General features: G+C 44.8%; 1 protein-coding gene across 1 annotated transcript in view; it reads left to right on the top strand.

The window, feature by feature from the left end:
• The first annotated feature begins 4,535 nt into the window (after positions 1 to 4,535).
• gli2a (GLI family zinc finger 2a) overlaps positions 4,536 to 20,439 on the top strand; it is a 58,327-nt gene continuing 42,423 nt past the window's right edge. Inside the window, exons 1-2 of the mRNA XM_084689532.1 lie at positions 4,536 to 4,928; positions 15,650 to 15,787. Coding sequence (XP_084545658.1) covers positions 15,673 to 15,787 — 115 coding nt within the window. The 5' untranslated portion in view covers positions 4,536 to 4,928; positions 15,650 to 15,672. The remainder of the gene's footprint in view (positions 4,929 to 15,649; positions 15,788 to 20,439) is intronic.

The following is a 20,439-nucleotide window of genomic DNA, read 5'->3' as shown; positions in this document are numbered from 1 at the left end:
TTGCAACTCGGACTTCATAAACGCAGTGAAAGTTCACGGAGGGCCATAGTGTATCATCCTCCAAACAAGACAGGCACATTGTTCTGATTTCACAATTGAATTCCGAACCTTTCGGAGAAACCCTTGAGGTAGTCTGCCCATCCGTTGATAATCTTATTGTGTTAAAGAGGCTGGGTTAATACCGAACAGATCTCCAGCTGGAGATCCACAGTGCTCCACCAAGCTTGTGTGTGTGTGTGTACTGTCAGGAAGACCTGAACACCACGACCACTGTAAAATTGGACTGGAGAAACCCACCGAGCGTCCTGCTGAAATGGCCTCAGGTAAAAGATCTGTGGCTATCTGCTCTTTGTTCGTGTGGCCACTGAGGAGATAGGAGGAGCAGACGCTGCTCTGAGGGCTCTGAAAGAGAGGATCAAACCGGCTGGAGGAGGCTTTGATGGTTCAGATAGCCTGACCGCCTATCTGCTTGATTAGCCCTCTAGACACGGTATAGTTTATGTAGATACGGTAAATTAGAATATCTCTTCGGTAAGCCTGGAGAACACACAGGGAGACGCATAGGGGACCTATAGACTCCACTCCACTGCTGAAAACAAGGGTAAACAACGATGGGAAATCACCAATGATGCACTGAGCCAAATGTCCCCCTTGTGTGCCAGGGAAGGATATGTATGGACCAAACACAGCGGTGGAAGAGGGTGAAGTAAGATCAGGGTTACCCTAACCTTAACCCTAACAGCAAATCGAGAGCACTTAGTTTTGTGTGTGTGGCTTGGTGTGTGTGTGGCTAGGTGTGTGTGGGGGTGTCTGTGCTTGCATGTGTGTGCAACTCTACTCAGCAGGTCAGGAAGAACTGAGGCTTCCTACACCTGTCACCAGTGACCAAAGACGTGGAGCCGTGGGGTCACCATGTCATGTGTCTAGTTGCAGTGGTTACATAGAAAACCTTGATCTCTGCTTCCATCTCTGGCCATGGTTGTTCAGTACTGCAGTGGGTGTGGGTGTGGGCGTTTGTGTGTGCACCCAACACCAAGAAGTCCATTCCTGAGTGTGAGGCAAGAAGAGACAAGGAAACGCTGGCCTGCCTGACGCCACAAGGAATATGGCCTGCTCCTTACTTAGTTTCATTGTTCTTTGTCACATTCCATAAGCCATAAGACTGTTGAAGGTAAGGATACTAAAGTTTTCACAACAGAAAGTCTGAATAAAAATTCAGACTTCAGGTTTTGCTAAGTACATTTTTCCCACCTGTATAATGATACTTACACAATTGTAGACACGACCAGGCATGACTGCATGGTTGGCTTGCGTGCCCTAAATGGTCAATGGGGTCATTGGTTGCCAACTAATGCCACAATGAACACATACTCAAACACTGTAATGGTGAAATGGGTTGATAATTATGATATCTTTAACAGTGAACTCATATTTCTTTTTGCAATGAATCACTGATAAGTTGGAATAAATGTGTCACTCAGGAGAAATCCAGCAAAGACTAAAAAAAAATAATTCTTTCATTTCAACGTTTGTTAGGGCATTGAACAGGTCACTGCTGCCCCCTAGAGTTCACTGTGTGAGATGTCACCCATGTAAACAACAGCCACCTGTACGTTATTCATCTCTGTCGACCGGGAAGCTGATTGTAATCAGAATGGAGCACACATATACAAAATATCATTGTCATTGTTTCAAGGAGAAACAAACACTTTCCGAAACAACCCTCTGGTGTGACCAGGCTTTCCAGGAACACACATTTTTTTACAGCAACTCTGCCAACCTTCGCCAGACCCCACAGAGATAAATGGTTGGTCATTACTGGAAAAGGATGTATGGTCAGGTCTCATAATGTTACAGGGTTTGTGTCTACACAACACTTGGAGGAATTAAAGCCAGATGGGGGTGTGAGTCATAGAGACCCTGGGTACTTTGGCCGGCAGAGAATAGTGCTCTGTACTGCCAGCTCACGTCATCGTGTGGTGAGATTTACATGAATGCAGCTGGAGTTGGATGACTGCCCTTGTAACTTTATCAAAGTTGTATTATTTTGGTCCAGTGCATTGAAAGAGTCACCATTTCACTGATTTTTGCCAGAGGAAATGCTTTGACGTGGAGGCACCTTTCATGTACCAGTAAGAGATAATACACTTTTGGCCCAAAATAGTATGCTAGCAGTACCCTCTTACACCACAAGATGACAATGCTTTTCAACAAATACACATTCATCCAGTCAAACGGTTCTCCATCCACTTAAATGAACGGAACGGCAGTGAGGACAAAACTAAAAAGAACACTCGGAGGAACAATGTGGCCTAAATTCACGAAACGGGGATCATTCTGCTTGTGATAAAGATCACTTTGTGTAGTCGTAAGGACACTGAGCGACTGTTTTCATCTCCAGGAAAACTGAGCACGAGTGTGATACAAGAGACAATGCCAGTACCAGTACTGTGCTTCAGAGGAGATCTTTCTGAGTCACCAGAGATATCTAACCCTGTAGCCTCCTTGATGGATGTGATTAAACTCCTCAAACAAACAGGTCCCTTCACAAACACCCAGACTCAAACACTGTGTCCTACAGTTTGTATCCTTATCTGTATCATAATGTTCTCTTGTGCGTAGCCCTCACATACTGCATTAGAGTCAATATGCCGTCAATTGACCATGAACTTGCATTTTTTCTCTCAGAGACAAAGTATTACTTGTAAAAAGGCAATAACATCTTTGTGATTTTAACTGTAACTCAAGTTTGTTATCAACAGAAGAAAATGTGTGACGTCATCGAGTCTTTCCCTATCATCGCAGATTCTCTTCACATGCCAAATCGCAGAAACTGAATGCTGTTCTGATTTCACTCTGAGAATATTTACTCTGTAAACACTTTGATGAAGGATGCTTGACTCACTCTTTACCTTGAGCGTTGTGTAACACTGTAAGAATGTATTCAATCACTTGGTTATTTGACTATTGAAAGTTGTTGCTGTCTCTTAACCACTTTTCTCCCAAATTGTCCCTCCCTCCCTCCCTCCCTCCCTCCCTCCCTCCCTCCCTCCCTCCCTCCCTCCCTCCCTCCCTCCCTCCCTCCCTCCCTCCCTCCCTCCCTCCCTCCCTCCCTCCCTCCCTCCCTCCCTCCCTCCCTCCCTGCCTCCCTCCCTCTCCTGTCCTTTTCTCTTCCTTAACCTTCCCTCTTCTGCTCTTCTCTTCTCTCCTTCTCTCTAGCTAACTTCAACTACAGTAAACTTCTCCACCTTCGTCTCTGCTATATCGTTCCTGTGATCACGGACTATGGGAGCTCATTAACATTCCTGCCTGTCCGGCCTGCTGGCTCAGGAGAAAGGCCAATAAGCCTGGCGGTGGTGAACTCCACTGTTGACGTATACAAGGACACGGCCACAGAGACACTGGGGTACAGAGAAGAGAAGAGATACATACAACTACCACTGTAGCAATACAACAGGGCCATATCATAGAGGTGTACACAGCTGAACAGGTTATGGTGATCAGTGGTGCTTGGTACTGTGTGTGTTATTTTCATCCCTTCTCATTCAAAAAATCTTTCATCACTTTTGTATTATTCTGGGTTGATTCATATGGGTTCAATAACGTTTCTTTAGGGCTGGTTGCTACAGAGGTAAAGGTAATAATGGGCAACAAGAGCAGAGCACATGGATATTCTCAAACCAGCTAGAAGAGTAACATACTTGTAATGGACACAGCATAATTACTTCAATGTATAAGTAGGCAATGAACAACAAAGAAAAAGTCTGCTATATTTTGGAGAATCAGCAGAAGCGCACATTTAAAAAATTCTATATTTTCAAGTAAAATAAAATGCATTTGATTTGAATTATATTGTATTATATACAGAAATCAAACAGTAAATACATCAGATGACATTTACTGTTCATTATAGCCACTAGTTTTGAAGCTGAAAGTGCATGACACCACAAGGTTTCGCTGTTTAGCGTAAAATATTCATCGTTTGTCACCGGGTGGACACTAAATTCTTAGTTGGTTTGGAGAAGTAAAACACGTAACTAGACTTTTGTGACTTAATCTTAGCCTTTTGTCGTTTTAATCAACGATTTTAATGGTTTAAACAACAATACATTTTTCTTCTTTAATCCAATGTTTTACCTGGTTTAATTCCATTCAGAGTAGACCTAATTATGGAACAAATAGGCCTATGTGACACACGTGTGCAAATCATGCAATTTAGTCAGCCAGTATATAAAACATTATAAAGTAAAGAAAAGTACAATAAAGTACTAATTGAATACATTCATTAAATCTGAGAATAAGTAGCTAGTCAATATCATGTGGTCTTGACATGCGATTGGCCTCATACAGACGATATTCCGTGAAATCGTACAATAATGAAACTTTATCTAACTTCACCGAGCCTAACTGCTGAATTCCGTTAGCCCGGCCCATCTGGTGCAGCAAATGGCCCAATTCACCAGAGAGGTGGAGGAGTGAGAGGCGAGGGGGGGAAAGGGGATCGGATTGAAAACAGATCAGCCTGAAGATATCTCCACCGCATGTCTAGAACAACTGACGATTAAACCTAGACGAGTTTTTACACTCCGTCAATAAGACAATACGAGAACAATGTTTTTGAATAATCACGAAAGGAAATAGAAAGTTTTCCGCTTCATTATGATGGATTGTAAAAGTTAGATGACTAACTGCGCTCCAGTAAACTAGTCGAGGGATGCCATGTCTCGAACTTTGTAGAGTTTAGAACAAGTTTCCGTAAGGCGCGGAGCACATGGAGTTTTGTGTCAGTTTTACTGATGCATAGGTATGTGTGCGTTTCATACATAAATGTATCATTTTACTGACAGCTATCGGAATCAGTGCCAGTCAACGATTCACCGGACAAAGTGAATTGAAGAGAATCGGTTCAGAAAAAGAAAACACGCAAGGTAGGACCATTCAGTGATGATGATGCTGGCTGTGCATTGATTAACTTCTGAAGTTTACCAAATTAATATGAAATTTCCTTTAAACTTAACATTATTATTTGTAATATGGCTGTTGAAATAGTATCTAACAGCCTTGTAGCATTACTTTGCGTGTCAAGGACAAATAAGGCACGGGGTAACTTCACATCTCATTTGCACTTTGAACTTATCTGACATAGGAATCCAAAAAATTCTGTCTTGCAACTTGATCCATATGTGAAGAGATGTGATCAGAGTCCGGCGCCAATCCTTTTAGAGCCTTCATATAGGTGCCTCTGTTCACCAAAGCTTTTGTGGCTGTTGAAGTATTCTTTCAAATTGTATTGTTTTACTGTATGATTTTTTTTTTTCGTTGTAGAAAAAGGCATATAAAATGTATACGTGTGCAACATGTGGTCTTTAAATTTTCAGTCACATACTCTATAGTTGAAGATCAAAATATAACTAACTTTGTTTCCAGCAATGCAATGCAAACACTTGGCTCCAAATGAAAGTGTCTCACAATGTACCACTCACCACACTCTTAGTACACATAGATCCTACTCCTCAACCACTTTCACATACAGATTTAAACAATCTTGAATTACGTGGAAGTGTGTGTGCCAATCCCTGGATCAGACAGGTCAGTGGGACTTGTGTACAGACTGTTGAAAGATTCAAAGTTTTTTGTTTGCTCTCAAGGCTGAATAATCAACAAACCCTCCAGGCTTTTGTACTGTTCTTAAACAGCTATATTTGCTGTTGGCTTTTACTTGATCTAAATGTTCTTAATGATGTCACACTTTTTGGCTGCTTGAGCATGCGATGGGGGGAAGGATCTTTCTAGTTTTGTGGGTTACAAATGTATTTGAACACAGGGTGTCACAAATGCATCAGAAATGGACCTACAGCAAAAAGTATCACATTACTTAGTCTAAGTACAAAATGAGTGAAACTGGTTTTGAAAGCCTTGGGATGAAAGCGTGCTTTTGAAATTGTAATGTTGAATAAGAAATACTGAAATACTAAACATTACCTCGGACCAGACATACTGTATATTCTCGGTTCGAAAAGCACTTGGGGTTTGCATTTCAGTGTGTGTGTCTACCGCTATGTATGAAATGTGTATGGGTGTGTTTGTAATTGAATGTGATGCCCTGGTTCAGATCATTTGCATGAGAAAAAAAGTTTTAGTGCATTTGCCATTGTGTGGAATGAAGAGTTCCAGCAGTCATGCCTGGGGAGAGAGAAAGGATGTAAAGAAATGATGGGCTATTCAGCTTATTCAGCCTGGTCTGGGGCTCCTCTCTCTGGGCGCTAAGACCCACGGTGGCGATGTCACTTTCATCTTTCCCCAGCCAGCCCGCCAGCCTCTGTGTGTGCATTCGTTTTCACACATCGCTCCCCACTCCCCCGCTTTATTGATCTGGCCCTTTTCTTCTCTGGAAGTGAGTCTGTGGAAAATTCAATGAACCGCACTAGTGGAAAACGGGGGTGAAACTTTGTGAAAACAAACACCGATGGAGTGTAGCATGTGGTGGAGCAAAGGAGGGAGAAATCTGAATGACTCTGAGGAGAACACCCCATCCATCCTCCCTCTTTCTCAGTCCACCACTAAGAGAACTGTGAAGTTGAGAAGGGAGAGTGGCCCCCCCCACCACACACACACACGCACACACCTCCGACTTGCTGAACTTAAACACTTAAGACATTATGCTGTACCGGGTCAATGAAGCTGTTCAACACAGCTTGTCCTTCTTACACTGCAGTCTCCTAAGGTCCAGCTGTGGGACAGTGATAGTCTGGCCACTAGGGGGTCCAGTGGCTCTGCCAATGGTTCTGGTATTACTGCAGAAATCGAAATAGTGTTTAAGAATCTGGCTGACGTGGATAAAATACAGCTGGTCCATATCGATTTTCCCAGAGGTGAAGTATGAAAGAAATTGTTCAAATGTACTGATGTTATGCCGTTATATATTCAATGGTGAAAATAATGGCAAGCCCCCTGTGGTTAGTTCATGTCCGGGCCCTTTGCCTGAACAAAAGCTGGGTGTCCAGCAGTTCCTGTCCAGACTAGGGATCTGTGTGGGAGAGGCTGATGCACTCTCACTAGAGCTGAATTGATTTGATCAGTATTTAATGGCCATTTAGGGAGCTGTAAGAAGACATGTTTTAAACTGATCAGTTGTGGTCTCTCATGGCAGGCCTGTACTTGAGATGGAACGATTGAAGTGTGGGGGTAAAATGAAAAACGAGAGAAAAGAAAGAGGAGAGAAGGTAGGGGATGGGATAGCTTACATTCATTTTGGGGCCCTCTCAAGTCCCTCTCTGCTTTGGTTTGGGTGGCAAGTGGACAATCCCAATTCTCTAGTGCCTGTTGTTCTGCGGCCCTCCAGGCGTCCGGCTCATTCTTCCTCAAGTGTTCGGGGTTCAACAGGATCGCATCATATCCGGGAGACGAACACAGCATAGCCCTCATCCTCCTCTCCATCCCTACTTCCCCTCTCAGCCCCAGCCATGCTCAAATACATTCAAAGCCATTCAGGGAGAGGCAGGTCACCCTCGATTGGGTCTTTGCTTCTCTCGCTATCGAAAAGAGAATGACAAACCATATGTCTGTGTAAAATAACAACACTTCAAAGCAAGGAAAGAGCCCAATGTGTCTTTAACAAGCCAGTTAAAGGTTGAAATCACTGACAAGCTCATTACAGTAATTGACCTCATCAATCATCTGTGGCACTCCCACCTCATCAAAAGCAAGAATGTACAATCATGAAGGAGCTGGTTTCTCTTGAGGAAGCAGTATTTCCAGGTTTCTTAAAGTCATGCATCTCTGCCTAATGATCTTGTTCCTACTCATGCCATTTTCCTCTAAAGTCTCAAATTGCATTTCCAGAGACACCAGAATGGGAAGTCAGGGGGCCTCCAGACTCCAAGGTCTCAACGACCTCCACTAGTTTCTTTTACTGAGGTCTGTCAAGAAAGTCCCAGCATGAAAAGAGAGATAGAGAGACCCAGAGATACAGTGAGATAGACAGAGAGGGAGTAGAGGGAGAGGGATCATTCACATGGGGTTCAAGGGGGTTACCTTGATTCATCCCAGCACTAATGAACTGCTGTTGGGGCACAGTGACAGGGTGATCTGCAGTTTCCTCAAGAAGTCACTTTTCAGTGGTGGCTGGCGGAGAGGATCTGCATTTAACACTTACTGTGTCTTCTTCACTACCAATGAAAATAATCTTGGTGTGTTTTAAGTGTATGTGTGTTTGTGTGGCGTTTAGGAGACTGACGGGAACTCCTTCCGAGACAATGGTGCATTGTCTCCAGTGTTTGGCATCAGTCGGTCTTAATGTGATGCAGAGAGCAAGTAGGGTCCATGCAGAGGCCACGAGCATTCACCAGGGGGGGGGGGGGCAGTCTGTTTGTGCTTCCAGTGCAGGGCTTTGTGTAGGGAGGGGAAGCCTGGTTGTAAGTTGTGATTTATCCGGATGCCTCCCGTAGCTACAAAGTAGGCTTGAACTGTAGGGGCGGGGTGGTTGGGCTCATCTTCTTACGGTTCTCGATTTGATGAGCGATATTAACTTCCAAACATGGCTGACTCTCTGCCAGGCCACAGACTCCTGTCTGATAGACTGGGAGGCTGGGAGAGAGCTGGGAGAGAGCTGGGAGGCTTGCTGGCAGCCATGTGGTAGTCTTTAGCGATCGGCTCCTCTCTCCTTCTCCTCCTCCCTGCACGTTTCTGCTATGGGCCTTTCCCTCTCCTCTCTCTCTCTCTCTCTCTCTCTCTCTCTCTCTCTCTCTCTCTCTCTCTCTCTCTCTTAGGCATACTCTGGGCCCGGGCCAGGCTGAGGTTGTGGTGTACTCGTGTTTGGTAATCTCCCCATCAGAAGGAGTTGAATGGGGATTGTATGGGTCCATGCTGTCTTTGTCTTTAGGATCTGAGAACATGAAAGGCTGTCCCATGGTGGGCAGTTCACACTGTGAGTTCAGAGTAGCCTCAACAGGTGGTAGCGGTATAGCAGAACATTCCGAGGAGAGGTGAGGGAAGAGGCCTGTTCTCTCTCACACGACTCCTCTCCCTCTGTCTCGAGAAGTGTGGAGCCCATCTCAGCTGGCCGGATTCGAAGAGGAAGGGTGGATTTGGAAGTCGCCGTCGGTGTGAAACGGCCCGCTGCTTCCATGTCATGTGGGTTTCTGTAGTTGTCACCTCTTGGTGTGCTTTGACAGCTGGCAAGACTGTGACCCCACACACTCATATAAACACACTAGGGCCTCATACAACAGGGGTCTCTCCTTCTTGTCACCAAGGGCTGGGATCTGAGTCGGCAAACAGCTGACACGTTGCCCACTAACACCACACACTCACCGAGATAATGCCGGCATTCATAAACAGTTAAAGTGGAATGATAAACGCTCACAGGCCACAACACGGAAGTCGCGCCGCAGAGAAACTTAAGCGCAGAAAATACCAACTTTGATTTCTGCCAACTTTGATTCCCAGGCATGTACAGTTTACGCACACTCGCACACAAAACAGCCCCACGAGTTCTGCCCACACCACCCACCATCGCCTAAGTAGCTGGTGAGGGTATTGACAGCTGAAACTGTTGAGAGTGAGTGCTAACAACACATTTAGAATAAATGACTGAGGGCCAAATGTTGTGAGGAAGCCGACTCAGCAATGTGGCACTAGTAGCAGCTGGCTGTCACCTAAGACCAGGGGGTCCCCCTAAGAAAACCACCAACTTGCAAGACATGTCAAAGATCCCTGCCAAACAAACTCGGTTTAAGGAGAGTTTTGCTACAAAATACATCAAATTTGTCTTGAACCTCCTCTCGCCATCACAAATGAGCTAAAACTGTATTTTTTTAATGGAAATAACTGTAAATAAAAACTGAGCCTAACAGCTTGGAAGTCCTCCTGGTAATTGTGTTGAGGTTGTGATCTCAACATCTGTTTGCCATTGGTCAGGAGAGACAAAGAGATCAACCACAGGATATTGCATCTACTAGCATGGAGTGCTGGGGCACATCCACAAGACTTTTTTTGATCTTTCAATGTATTTTCTTGGGATCTGTGGTAAATATGGTCTTGAAGTTCAACCCAACAACTCAGGACTCAAATCAACTTGTATAGCCATTCATATTAATGTAATCAATGGGTTTAAATGTATTATTTGGAGTGGCTGCACAGACTGTATTAATCGACCAAGTTAAAGCCCATTTCCTTCTAGGTGATAAGGTCACCTAACCACCTCTGCTACATGTACTCTTAATTGTCAAATCAGACACCTCCTGCTCGTGGAGGCTATCCCTCCAGAATGCACGTGCCCTGCTTCACTGACCAGAAGAACCCATTCATAATGGGACCTGTCACACACCACTTATTTCTGTCTCTGAATCAGACTAATGACTAATGTGAATGTCACATTCTTTATCTCATGTTCACTGTTCTGCCCTTTCAGAGCTTCAAAGTGTAACTTGGAGATGTCTCTTCGGAAACAGTGATTCATCTATCTCAAGCGTGCCCTTCGTGCTGCCCAAACTTGTACCAGAGACACATTCCCTAGACTTCTACTGTATCCAATGTAACAAGCCAAACTAGAAGTGTCTGATGATATGTATGCCATTATATCATCAGCCATGTAATGCTTCATATTAGTTCTTTTTTCTCCACAAAGCTGGCAAAAGCACTTCTGAAGCATATTGTGTGTTTTCCTGGGTATAGATTATACTGCTATAGAGGAACAATGACTCCTAATGCCCACAGGACCAGACCAAACAGATCTCTGTCACTTTACACGCTGCCACATTACCCACAAAGACAGGATGTCAGATAACAACTGATACCAAAATAAACTCACAATTTCAGGACAAAGCATCTGATTGTCTTTGTGTTTGTTCAGATCAAATGAACCAAAGGACCTTAAAGAAGGCACAATGACTAAAGGAAAGTGTAAACTAAGTATCTCAAAGTGTAAACCTAATACCTGTCTGTTTGATAGACCAAATAGAGTTCAAAAGTTCAAACCTTCACTCTATGAGATAAAACCACGTAATGAAGCATGGATTCATCAACAGCCAAACCACACTGGGAGTGGAGGATTATAACTGAGGAGACAGCAGAAAGAAGAACTCTGTGTGTTACTGTCATGACCACACACACGACCCCTGAGAGAGTGCACTCTGTGCCGGTTGTTCACATAGTAAGCACTGTTGCACTGTCATTACTCTTCTCTGTGGGATGGAGTGAGTCTGCTTCTGATGCCTCTATCAGTCTGTCCAGGAAGAGTCAGGAGCTCCCTTTGTTGAAAGAAGAAAATACGTTTTGGGTCGCATTGGTCAAATTGTGGAACGTTTTATATCGTAGTGTGACGGTATACAGCAGAGTACAGTGAATTTGAGATGGGTTACTGTGTAAAGAGTTACACAAACCATTAGTTTGATGTTGTATAAAGAATGCTTGGCAACAATCAGGAAGTATGCACAGCAGTGACCTTCGATGGAAAGGTAGTTCTAATGAAGAGAGGATTAAATCAAATGCTTGCACTGGGTAGCTGAGAGATTGATGTGGTTATTTTGCGATGTGACAAAAAAAATTATAAATATGGACTATTTCTTGAATTTTGAATTATATTTGAATGTTTGCTAAATGCATAAAATAGCAAATTTTAAATACTTTTATGATTCTCTCTGTCACACAGACAAGAAAAAAACAGGTTTGGTCTGACCAAAGTGGTTAGGGCTGGCCTAGGGCTGGCCTTGGCCATGTTAAAACAGCTGTATTTTGTCTGAATTAGCCTGTAGCTTTTTGGGAGGAGCAAGTAAGCTGAATTGGGCTTCCTGGATGACTTCTCCTAATACACTGTGATCTATTGAGGAGAGTGTGCAGACTTTACAGTTTCCAGACTTTAGTATGGTGTGTTTGAGATCCTGGTAAGGTGCCACCAGTGCAAGCAAATTCCTGAAAGGTACACTGCTGGCAGCAGACTAAGGTAAGCACTGAAACGGTTTGTGGATAAAATGCAGATCTTAACTCAGACGTTCTGACTGGAGTCAAAAACTGTTGTCATGTATGGTGATTTAAGTGAAGGTAAAACAATCAGGCCTCCAATTTTGAAATAGCTACTACAGAGTCCACTAGATCCCTGTTAACCCGAGGGACGACAGAAATAGATCTGATTTTGACTGCCGACCAACTCAACCAGCACCACCCCCTAAAACATGTGCTCAGCAAAAGTACAGACATCTGAGTTGGCACAGGGGTATCCAACCTCAGACAGCCCACACAGCTTTTACATCCGTTATACATAGGTTACAGAGCTGGAAATGACATGGGAAAGCAGGAATAAGGTGGTACCAGCATCAGTAACACACTGGGACTCCGATATGAAGAAAGAGGAGTTCAAACTGGAAATCTTCAAATGAGAGGTGCCTTTGAAGTCTGTTTGCATTCCATCGAGTGTTGGTGAAAGGGGATCTGCTGAACGGTAGTGGAGAGAGGAACACTTGAAACTGAATGAGGCGCTAAGGAAAACACACACCAGGTTTCTTAACAAAAGCCTGGAGAGAGAGAGAGAGAGAGAGAGGAAGAGAGAGAGAGAGAGAGAGAGAGAGAAGGAGATGAGTTACTTCATGTCTGGGCTGTTTCAAGGCCTTGCGTGGTTAAGTGGCATGTCCTAGTGATTCATCTCAGTAAAGGCTGACAGTGGAGGTTACTGGCTGACCGAAACATTTCTAATGTACTGCACATTTGATTGTCTCTCTAGTTCACTTAGTCTTTCCCTTTTGTAGGAGCGAACGTTGTCAAACAAGGATTTTTGTCTGTATTTGACCGCCACTGCTTCGTCGCCTCAGAGATGGTCCCTGCCATTACAAATGAACTCAGATGATATAATCAAAGACATGGTTAGGTCTCAACTGTCCTCTGCATGCCCCGTGCAGCACTGGAGGTATGATTTGTTATGTGATGACACAGGTTTTCCACAGAACCACAAAGTCATTTGTTGGGATAATTTACCACAATGTTTTGAAGCAGTACCTCAGTGGAAAAAAATGCAGCCCAAAACTAGCACTGTGGCTGCGGCAAACAATCTTTTACGGAATACCTGACTTAAAGACTGATGCCTCATGTTGCACTTTAGAAACGAAACACCCAAAACGGTCTCAGCCATTGCCGCCGCCTTGGTCACTGAGAGAGGTGTGTGTGGGGCAGCAGAAAGCGACAGAGAGGAAGGCGGCTGGGGGCAGGGGATTATCCCATCCTGCACTGCCCTCCCCTGCCTCTGGTCACATGGGCTGTGGGGTGAGGAGGGGTTCTTGGGTGAGGAGAAGGGGGGGGGATTGTGATCCTTTTCGCGCGCTGCACTAGGCTGCCCAGCCAACCAGAAGAAGAGAAAAGAAATGCTCTCTTGTTGTTTGTTCTCCTTGGCCCGCCATCTGTCCTTTCAGTTCCTGACACCTGTACTGTCCCGTCAGAGCCCGGCACCCCTGTCAGAAGGCCAGCATGGGTCTGGTCTGCAGGGAGACTGTGGGGGTGTGGGCCATCCAAAGACCTGCTGGAGATCTGAGGAGGTGGGGGTGCAGGGTGAAGTTGAGGACGCTTCTAAGCCAAACTCGGTGAATTACCGTGTCTGATAAGCTTTTTTTTCTGATATTGTAGCCCTAAATGGATCGGACTGTGTCTTTGTTGCAACAACAAAAAAGAGGCCTTTGACATACCGGTACCTATGTTTTAATAAGGTAATTGAAAATCACATTCTTGGCATGACCTAAAAGCAAAAAAGATGGAGGTGATTCCAGATGTTGAGGAAACATAAAGCGATTGCGAGGACCCTCAGTCACACAGAGACATCAACAACACACGTTGAAGGACAGAATGTTGACATAGAGGTTGTTGAGAAGGGTCTATACTAAGACCCGACAGTAAAAGCTGTCTTACTGAGCACTTAGTTTGACTACAAAGCCATCCTTGATTTAGAGAACGGCTTTTAATCAAATCCCCAAAATTGTGATTCATATTGCTGAAACAGCCTCTATGAATGAGTTGTCAAGGAACAAGACTAGTGCGAGGACTTTGCCTTTGGCAGGAGAAAGGCAGAAACAGATGCCCCCCTAAACCTGTTAGCTGCCCACCTCTAATCGGCTTACCTTGGCATGGGGACAGGCGACTAACACCTATGAAGGGTCACCGGAACGGCATGGCCAACAGCCCATACACACACACACACACACACACACACACACTGATCTCACCTCCAATCAAACACAACATGTTGGGTGAAAACACTTGAAACCACAAAATACTTAACACACGGTCGACTTTGCCTTGCACAGTTCTGTACACTGTACTATGTGTACTATAGTACTGTACTGCTAACTGAAATAGTGTGACAGTGTCTGAGAAGTATATACTGTATCTCGTTTTGTTCCTTGGACTACTGTAGCTCTTAAAGAATAAATGCTGGATTGTTAATGTCCTCAAAAGAACCACATGCATGACACAGTACAGGACTGTATGCGTTCTATCACTCAATGGATGTATTAAAAAATTAGTTTGAGGTCACCTTTTTAGCAGGATTTAAGTAGGAAATTATTTTTACAAGCGTACATTTGTTTCCATAGACTCGGAGCATGTCGAATCATAAACACATTTCTGTTTTATGAGTCCAGCCACTTCCAGCAATTGAGATTTTAACCAATGCTGTGCATTCATTTGAAACATGGACCTGTTGGGAATCTTAACTTCCCTTCATCCATCTACCACGCTGTACATACTACTAAACACCTACAATGGATGTGTTTGGACACAGATGACCACAGGTTGGTGAGTGTCTGGAAGGGCCTGGACTCTCCGCCTCAGACCGCGCCTTGTTTGCACTTAACCGAGGATGATCTTGTAGGTTTCACAAACTCAAACAAGTGGCATGCAGCCAAGTCATTGGTCATTCACGCAGGCATGTGGAAGTATTGACACAGTCCCAGTGGCTGAGGCTGCAGGCTGCTGTTGGTCTGTGTCGTTTAGAAATGAAGGGGCAGCTCTATGTACTTATCACACCAAGTTAAGAAACTTGGCTTCACAACCAATTATGGACTTGAATGACTTGAAATGACACAAACACATTACTGTTACATAGTAACTACAAAGTGTGAAGACAAACTGTCACGTCACTGAGAAAGATGTTTACTCATTCAAACATAAATAACGTTTTGTTATTTCATGTTGCAATGCAGGCACGCCCTTTTTAATTGTATTTTTGTACTTTTAATTTGTTGAATGGTGATTGTCTTCAGACTTATTTATACCAGTGAGAGAAAGAAATTCCTTCCTTCTTACAGTACAACTTGGTCTTTATATTTAGTTAAATGTGTATGGGAATAGTCAGACCAGACACGCCACATGATGCAATATAACAGACTCCATTGTGGCTTTGGTGTCCTTTTGCCTCAGTGCTTGGCAACGGCAGGACCTCAGGAGATCCTGGTTCATGTCTCACATAGTGAATGGTTTTGTGTCTGAAAATACACAAGAGCACACTCTTTGTCTTTCTTCTTCTCATGACACGTCTATCTCTGTATTTCTACTTACACAAACAATCTGCAGCAATTTGAAATGTCACACACAACCGTTAAAAAAAATGTCTTCTTCCACGTCCGCTTGTCATCCAGCTCACCGTTCTTTGTTTCTTTCACTTCCTCCTTAGGTTCTCCCTCTGAGCTGTCCACCATGGAGACCTCGGCTCAGGCAGCATCTGACAAGAAGGAGTGCAAGGGATCAGGCCTGGACGCCAGCAGCTTCTCTGATCTCCCCAAGAAACCCTCCCCTACCACTCTGACCAGAGGTATGGAGGCTCCCGGCTACACGATACTTATTGTTAACTGAAATGTATATTTAGCATAATCCTATTGAGCACCATATATCCCCAGTACGTGAAGATGGACTATTTTCATTATCATTGCGGTTTCATTGGATTTTCCTTTGTGATGCTCCTCATGCAAAGCCCTGTAATTTGACTTCTTTCTGCTGTTGAGCTACTGGATGATGGACCCGGATGTGGCCTTAAAGCAATGTTGGTTTACAGCTCAGGAAGAAGAACATTGCATTGTAGCATATTCAGGTCCACAGTTCGGTAGCACATGAAAAGAAAGAAGAGTTTCAAAGATGTCAGAGGATGCTGAAAAACACGGTAATGAGGTCGAAAGACCTTGTTCTCACCTCTCGAGTATAAACACTATGAATTACTAAAACTGACTGGCACAGCAGTGGACGACACAGCGCATCAGCATCCTCTGACAAAGACGAGGAAGGGAAGCTACTGTACCTTTTGATATGCTAATGAGATTCTCTGATACGGTGGCGATATTTCAGTTTAATGGTAAGCTTGGTGGCCTGCCACAAGCCATCAACGTGAATTGTTTAGAGAACCGGGTGAGAAGTAGGACATTCACTGTGGCCTCCCTGGCAGCTGTATAAAGACCCACAAAACCTCAGCATCTAGACAGAAACGCAAGTCGGAGTGAGGTCAAGTTTTTTGGTAAGGCACCACCTACAGGTTTTCTCAACACGATACTTCTCCCATCTCACATGTTAGGAATGGAGAGAACTTGACGCCTCTCACGGAGGGCGGGTGGGCGTCCGGTCGGAGAAGATCCAGAGAGAACGCGAGAGAGGGATAGAGGTCTCATGTTTTAAAGATGAAAAGGGGGATCTGTGTGTGATGAAAACTCCCCATAACGAGGTTGGAGGACCTTGTTCTTGCCTCCCGAGTATCGGCTTTATAAATTACTAACGCCTTGCTGGTGGAGGGGTGGACATTAAAAGTCTTTCAGAGATTGACAAAGACATCTTCTAAAGCCCTCCGCTGAAACAGTGGTGCTGCTGATCAGTCCAGTAGTTTTACTCTTTAATGAAGGGCTTGGTGGCCTGCCATCAGAAAACTTTAACCCCTAATTCTCTATTTGTGGACATGGTAAAAGGGGGACATTTATACCCATGCCGGCATCAGATACATGTGGGTTGCTCCTTTGTTGTACTTTTGAGCAGCCTTTTAAATCTACTGGTTTTGTAATCAGTATGCAGATCATCATAACATGAATACATCACCAAACCTTGGTATGTATTCACAGTAGATTGAATGAACACGAATGGAAGATTTCACTGCGGCTTTTTTTACCCCGTGATGTTGAAGGATAAAACCAGTCTCTCAAAGCACAGCCCCTCAAAACACTTTGCCTTAAAAATGTCAAATCAGATACAAATTAAACAGGGAAGATGAAACGCCATTCATTGGTCATGAGTGCCAGTATAAGGAGCTGTCGACCGCTCCTATGTGTCAGTTTGACACGTACCCAGTGTAATAAGACAGCTAATGAAAGCCCATTTCAGTCCTGTTTTACAGAGACATGCCTTGCCTTGTTAAATCTGACACCGTGGATTTGAAAATGTAATGACAATCTGGCCCCTAGAACTGACAGTCCACAGGGCCACGGGGCAGGGAGGAGGGCAGGGGGGAGGGCAGGGGGAGGCAGGGGGAGGGCAGGGGGAGGGCAGGGGGAGGCAGGGGGAGGGCAGGGAAGAGGGCAGGGGGGTGGCAGGGGGGAGGCAGGGGGAAGGCAGGGGGGAGGCAGGGGGAGGGCAGGGGGAGGCAGGGGGAGGGCAGGGGGGAGGGCAGGGAGGAGGGCAGGGGGAGGGCAGGGGGAGGGCAGGGGGGAGGCAGGGGGAGGGCAGGGGGGAGGCAGGGGGAGGGCAGGGAGGAGGGGGAAGAGCAGCTGAAGGAGGGAGGGAGGTTGAAGGGGGCATGTTGTTGGTAAAGCCACCCTGCGATATGCATCAGGCTTCTTTCTCTGGGCCTTGTTAATGGTTTTAAATGGGTACCAGCATTCTTTCTGACGGCCCGCATCTGTCTGGCCAGGCAGGCTAGCACAGGCTTGGGGTAAACTAACTCCTGGAAGCTCCTAGGATGTACTAGTTGTTCAGTACTTCTGTGTGTCACAGTTGTTTCTCCACTTTGCTCTTTATTTTCGCCTGAACTAGGCCAGTGGAACAGTGTCTGTCAGTAATGAACTGCCTCGACTTCAGTGTCACATACATCTTTCACAGAGCCGGGCTGTATATTTAGAAGGAGATGAATTCTCTGAGTGGAATTCCTACTTTCCTTGGTGCCCCTTCCCACAAAAGTTTCAACTTTTGCTTTTAACGCTACACCCATTGGTTCAACCAGCAGTCCGATATGAGCAGGCCACTAAATGGATATAGGAAGATGGGTCCAGTAATGTGTGAGTGTAGCTAGTTTGGTTAAGAAAGTGAGTGACAAGCAGTATTGTGTCAATCACAACCCTGTACCATGTGGAGATGAACAGAGAGCTGTGGTCAGAGAAGCGAGGGAAGAAAATGCATTAGGTCTTTAAAAGGAGGGCAACGCTAAGAGAGAAATGTTTCTGACGAGGGTGATGTGTGTGTGTGGCTGAAAGTTGAACTGAGGAGGAGGAGAATGAGGGGGGGATCAGGGAAGATGGAGCTAAGAGGTACGAGAGGGTCTCTTCTCCTCCAGGGCCTCTCATCTGGTTTCAGAGCCCCGCTCGGAGAAGGTGCTCCATGGGTCAGGCCACTGGCAGAGAAAAGCACCCTGTGAAAAAAGGCTCCCCGCCCGCAGCCCACTCCAAAGGGACAGCCACTAATCTTCCTGAGAAAGGGGGGATTTCGGCCTTTCTTTCTCTCCCTCTAAATTAGGCTGTTACGCTGCCGTGGGTCCACGGCAGGGTGAAAGACTGGAGGAGAAAGGAGCTGTGAGGCTCAGAGCTCCGAAGTTAGCCAGGGATGACTGCACTCACATCAGCCCCCCCGACCCCTCTGCCCTCCAGCCTTGACTTCTTGGCCCTTCACCCTGGAGGAGACTCAAACAATGAATCTCCTGATGAGTAACATGAGGGAACCTTCTAGTCCTCCTATGACACAGATAGTTTTTGTCTGCAAAAAGGTATGCATTTGCGTCGTTTAGGAAGCTTATGCATACTGTACAGAACCACCTCCTCAGTTGACATATCGGATAAAAAACGGTCCCATTTCCCACTCGATGACAGATAAAAACACTCTTTCTTATCCCCTGTAGATTGTCATGTTGGGAAAGAACCGACTCCATAGTGTCATCAGTTTCGCAAAAGTGTATCAATACAGCCAGACCAAATAGCCGATACCTGAGAAGACTAGTGCCCAAGAGGCTTACAGGAAGGCCTATTGACTGAGCCCAGCGCTGGCTTCCTGTCAGGTCACATACTGTCAGGAACTGTCCTCCAAACTGGCTATGACACAGAGAGATATCGTTTCAGTGCCGGAATAACTTTCAATTTATGGCCATCTATTGAAAACCTTACAGGTCGTTTTACAGCCTGTGGGTTGCATTTTATGTCCCGACTGTTAAACCTGGATTGCTGGGCAGGTCATCCGGAATGCTTCTTCTCGTATTCACTGCATTTGAACAATGTTATTCCTTAGGTTCTGTACACGCTGGTGATGGTACCTTGTTAGTTTTTGTTTCATGGCATCGACCGTTCTGTTTTGCATTTGCGCTGGTCCCCCTGGGCACACTCCACATACATGCATGTAGACACACACACACACACACACACTCTGGCATACCAAAGAATGACTGAGTGAGTACGTGGGGTAAGGGGAAATGTTGCTTACATTCATTCTTTAATGCGGCTTATATAAGGTTAACTTGATGGCTTTCCAAGGTCCCTTCTTCTCCCTCCCGTCTTATCTAGGGTTTCACTCGAGGGAATGGCTAAGAGAGAGACCATTTTAAGATTAGAAATGTTAAGTAAAAGCAGAGGGGGCATCTTGTATTTTTTTTAGGACTCCACTTTCTGTTGATTGCAGTGTAAACATCTCCCCAGAAAAAGGAATCTTTACTGAGATGCTGCTGAAGCACATGTTCCTTGTATCTGCCACAGTCAATGAGGGAAAGTTCAAACTAGAGAACTGGCCTAGATACTGAAGAAACTGGTAATGCACTAATGTTGTCATCTGATTGACTGGGATGAGTCTCAAGGTTTTTTTTCTTCATTTTTTGTGATTTTTTTTGTACATTTTGTAAGTATTTTGTCACTCTAGAAAATTCTATTGATAGTTTTGTTTGATAGGCTTAAAGAAATCCTCATACAAGATAACTGCAATACTTAAGAGGAATAATTAACTATGTTGAAAACACAGTAGCCAGATATTTCTCTCAGATGAAATCTACAAGACCATGGTTTATTTGAGAGAATATGTTATTCTATGTCAAGAATACCTTCCAAGACGTTATATCAACCAACTGAAGCCAACTCTATATGTTGGCTGGACATACAGTAACACTAACCAGCTTTGACAGGTCTCTAATGTGGGTATAAAACATAAATCATTGTGAAATGAAAATACAGCTAAGATAATGGTTGTCTCTCTGGAACGGTCGCCCTCTGCTTCAAAGCTTCTAGTTAAAGAAGAAATAAGCAG

This window comes from Hypomesus nipponensis, chromosome 23 (assembly GCF_054491055.1).
Source record: "Hypomesus nipponensis isolate SF chromosome 23, ASM5449105v1, whole genome shotgun sequence".
NCBI lineage: Eukaryota > Metazoa > Chordata > Actinopteri > Osmeriformes > Osmeridae > Hypomesus > Hypomesus nipponensis.
This window is presented reverse-complemented; position numbering and strand designations above follow the sequence as displayed.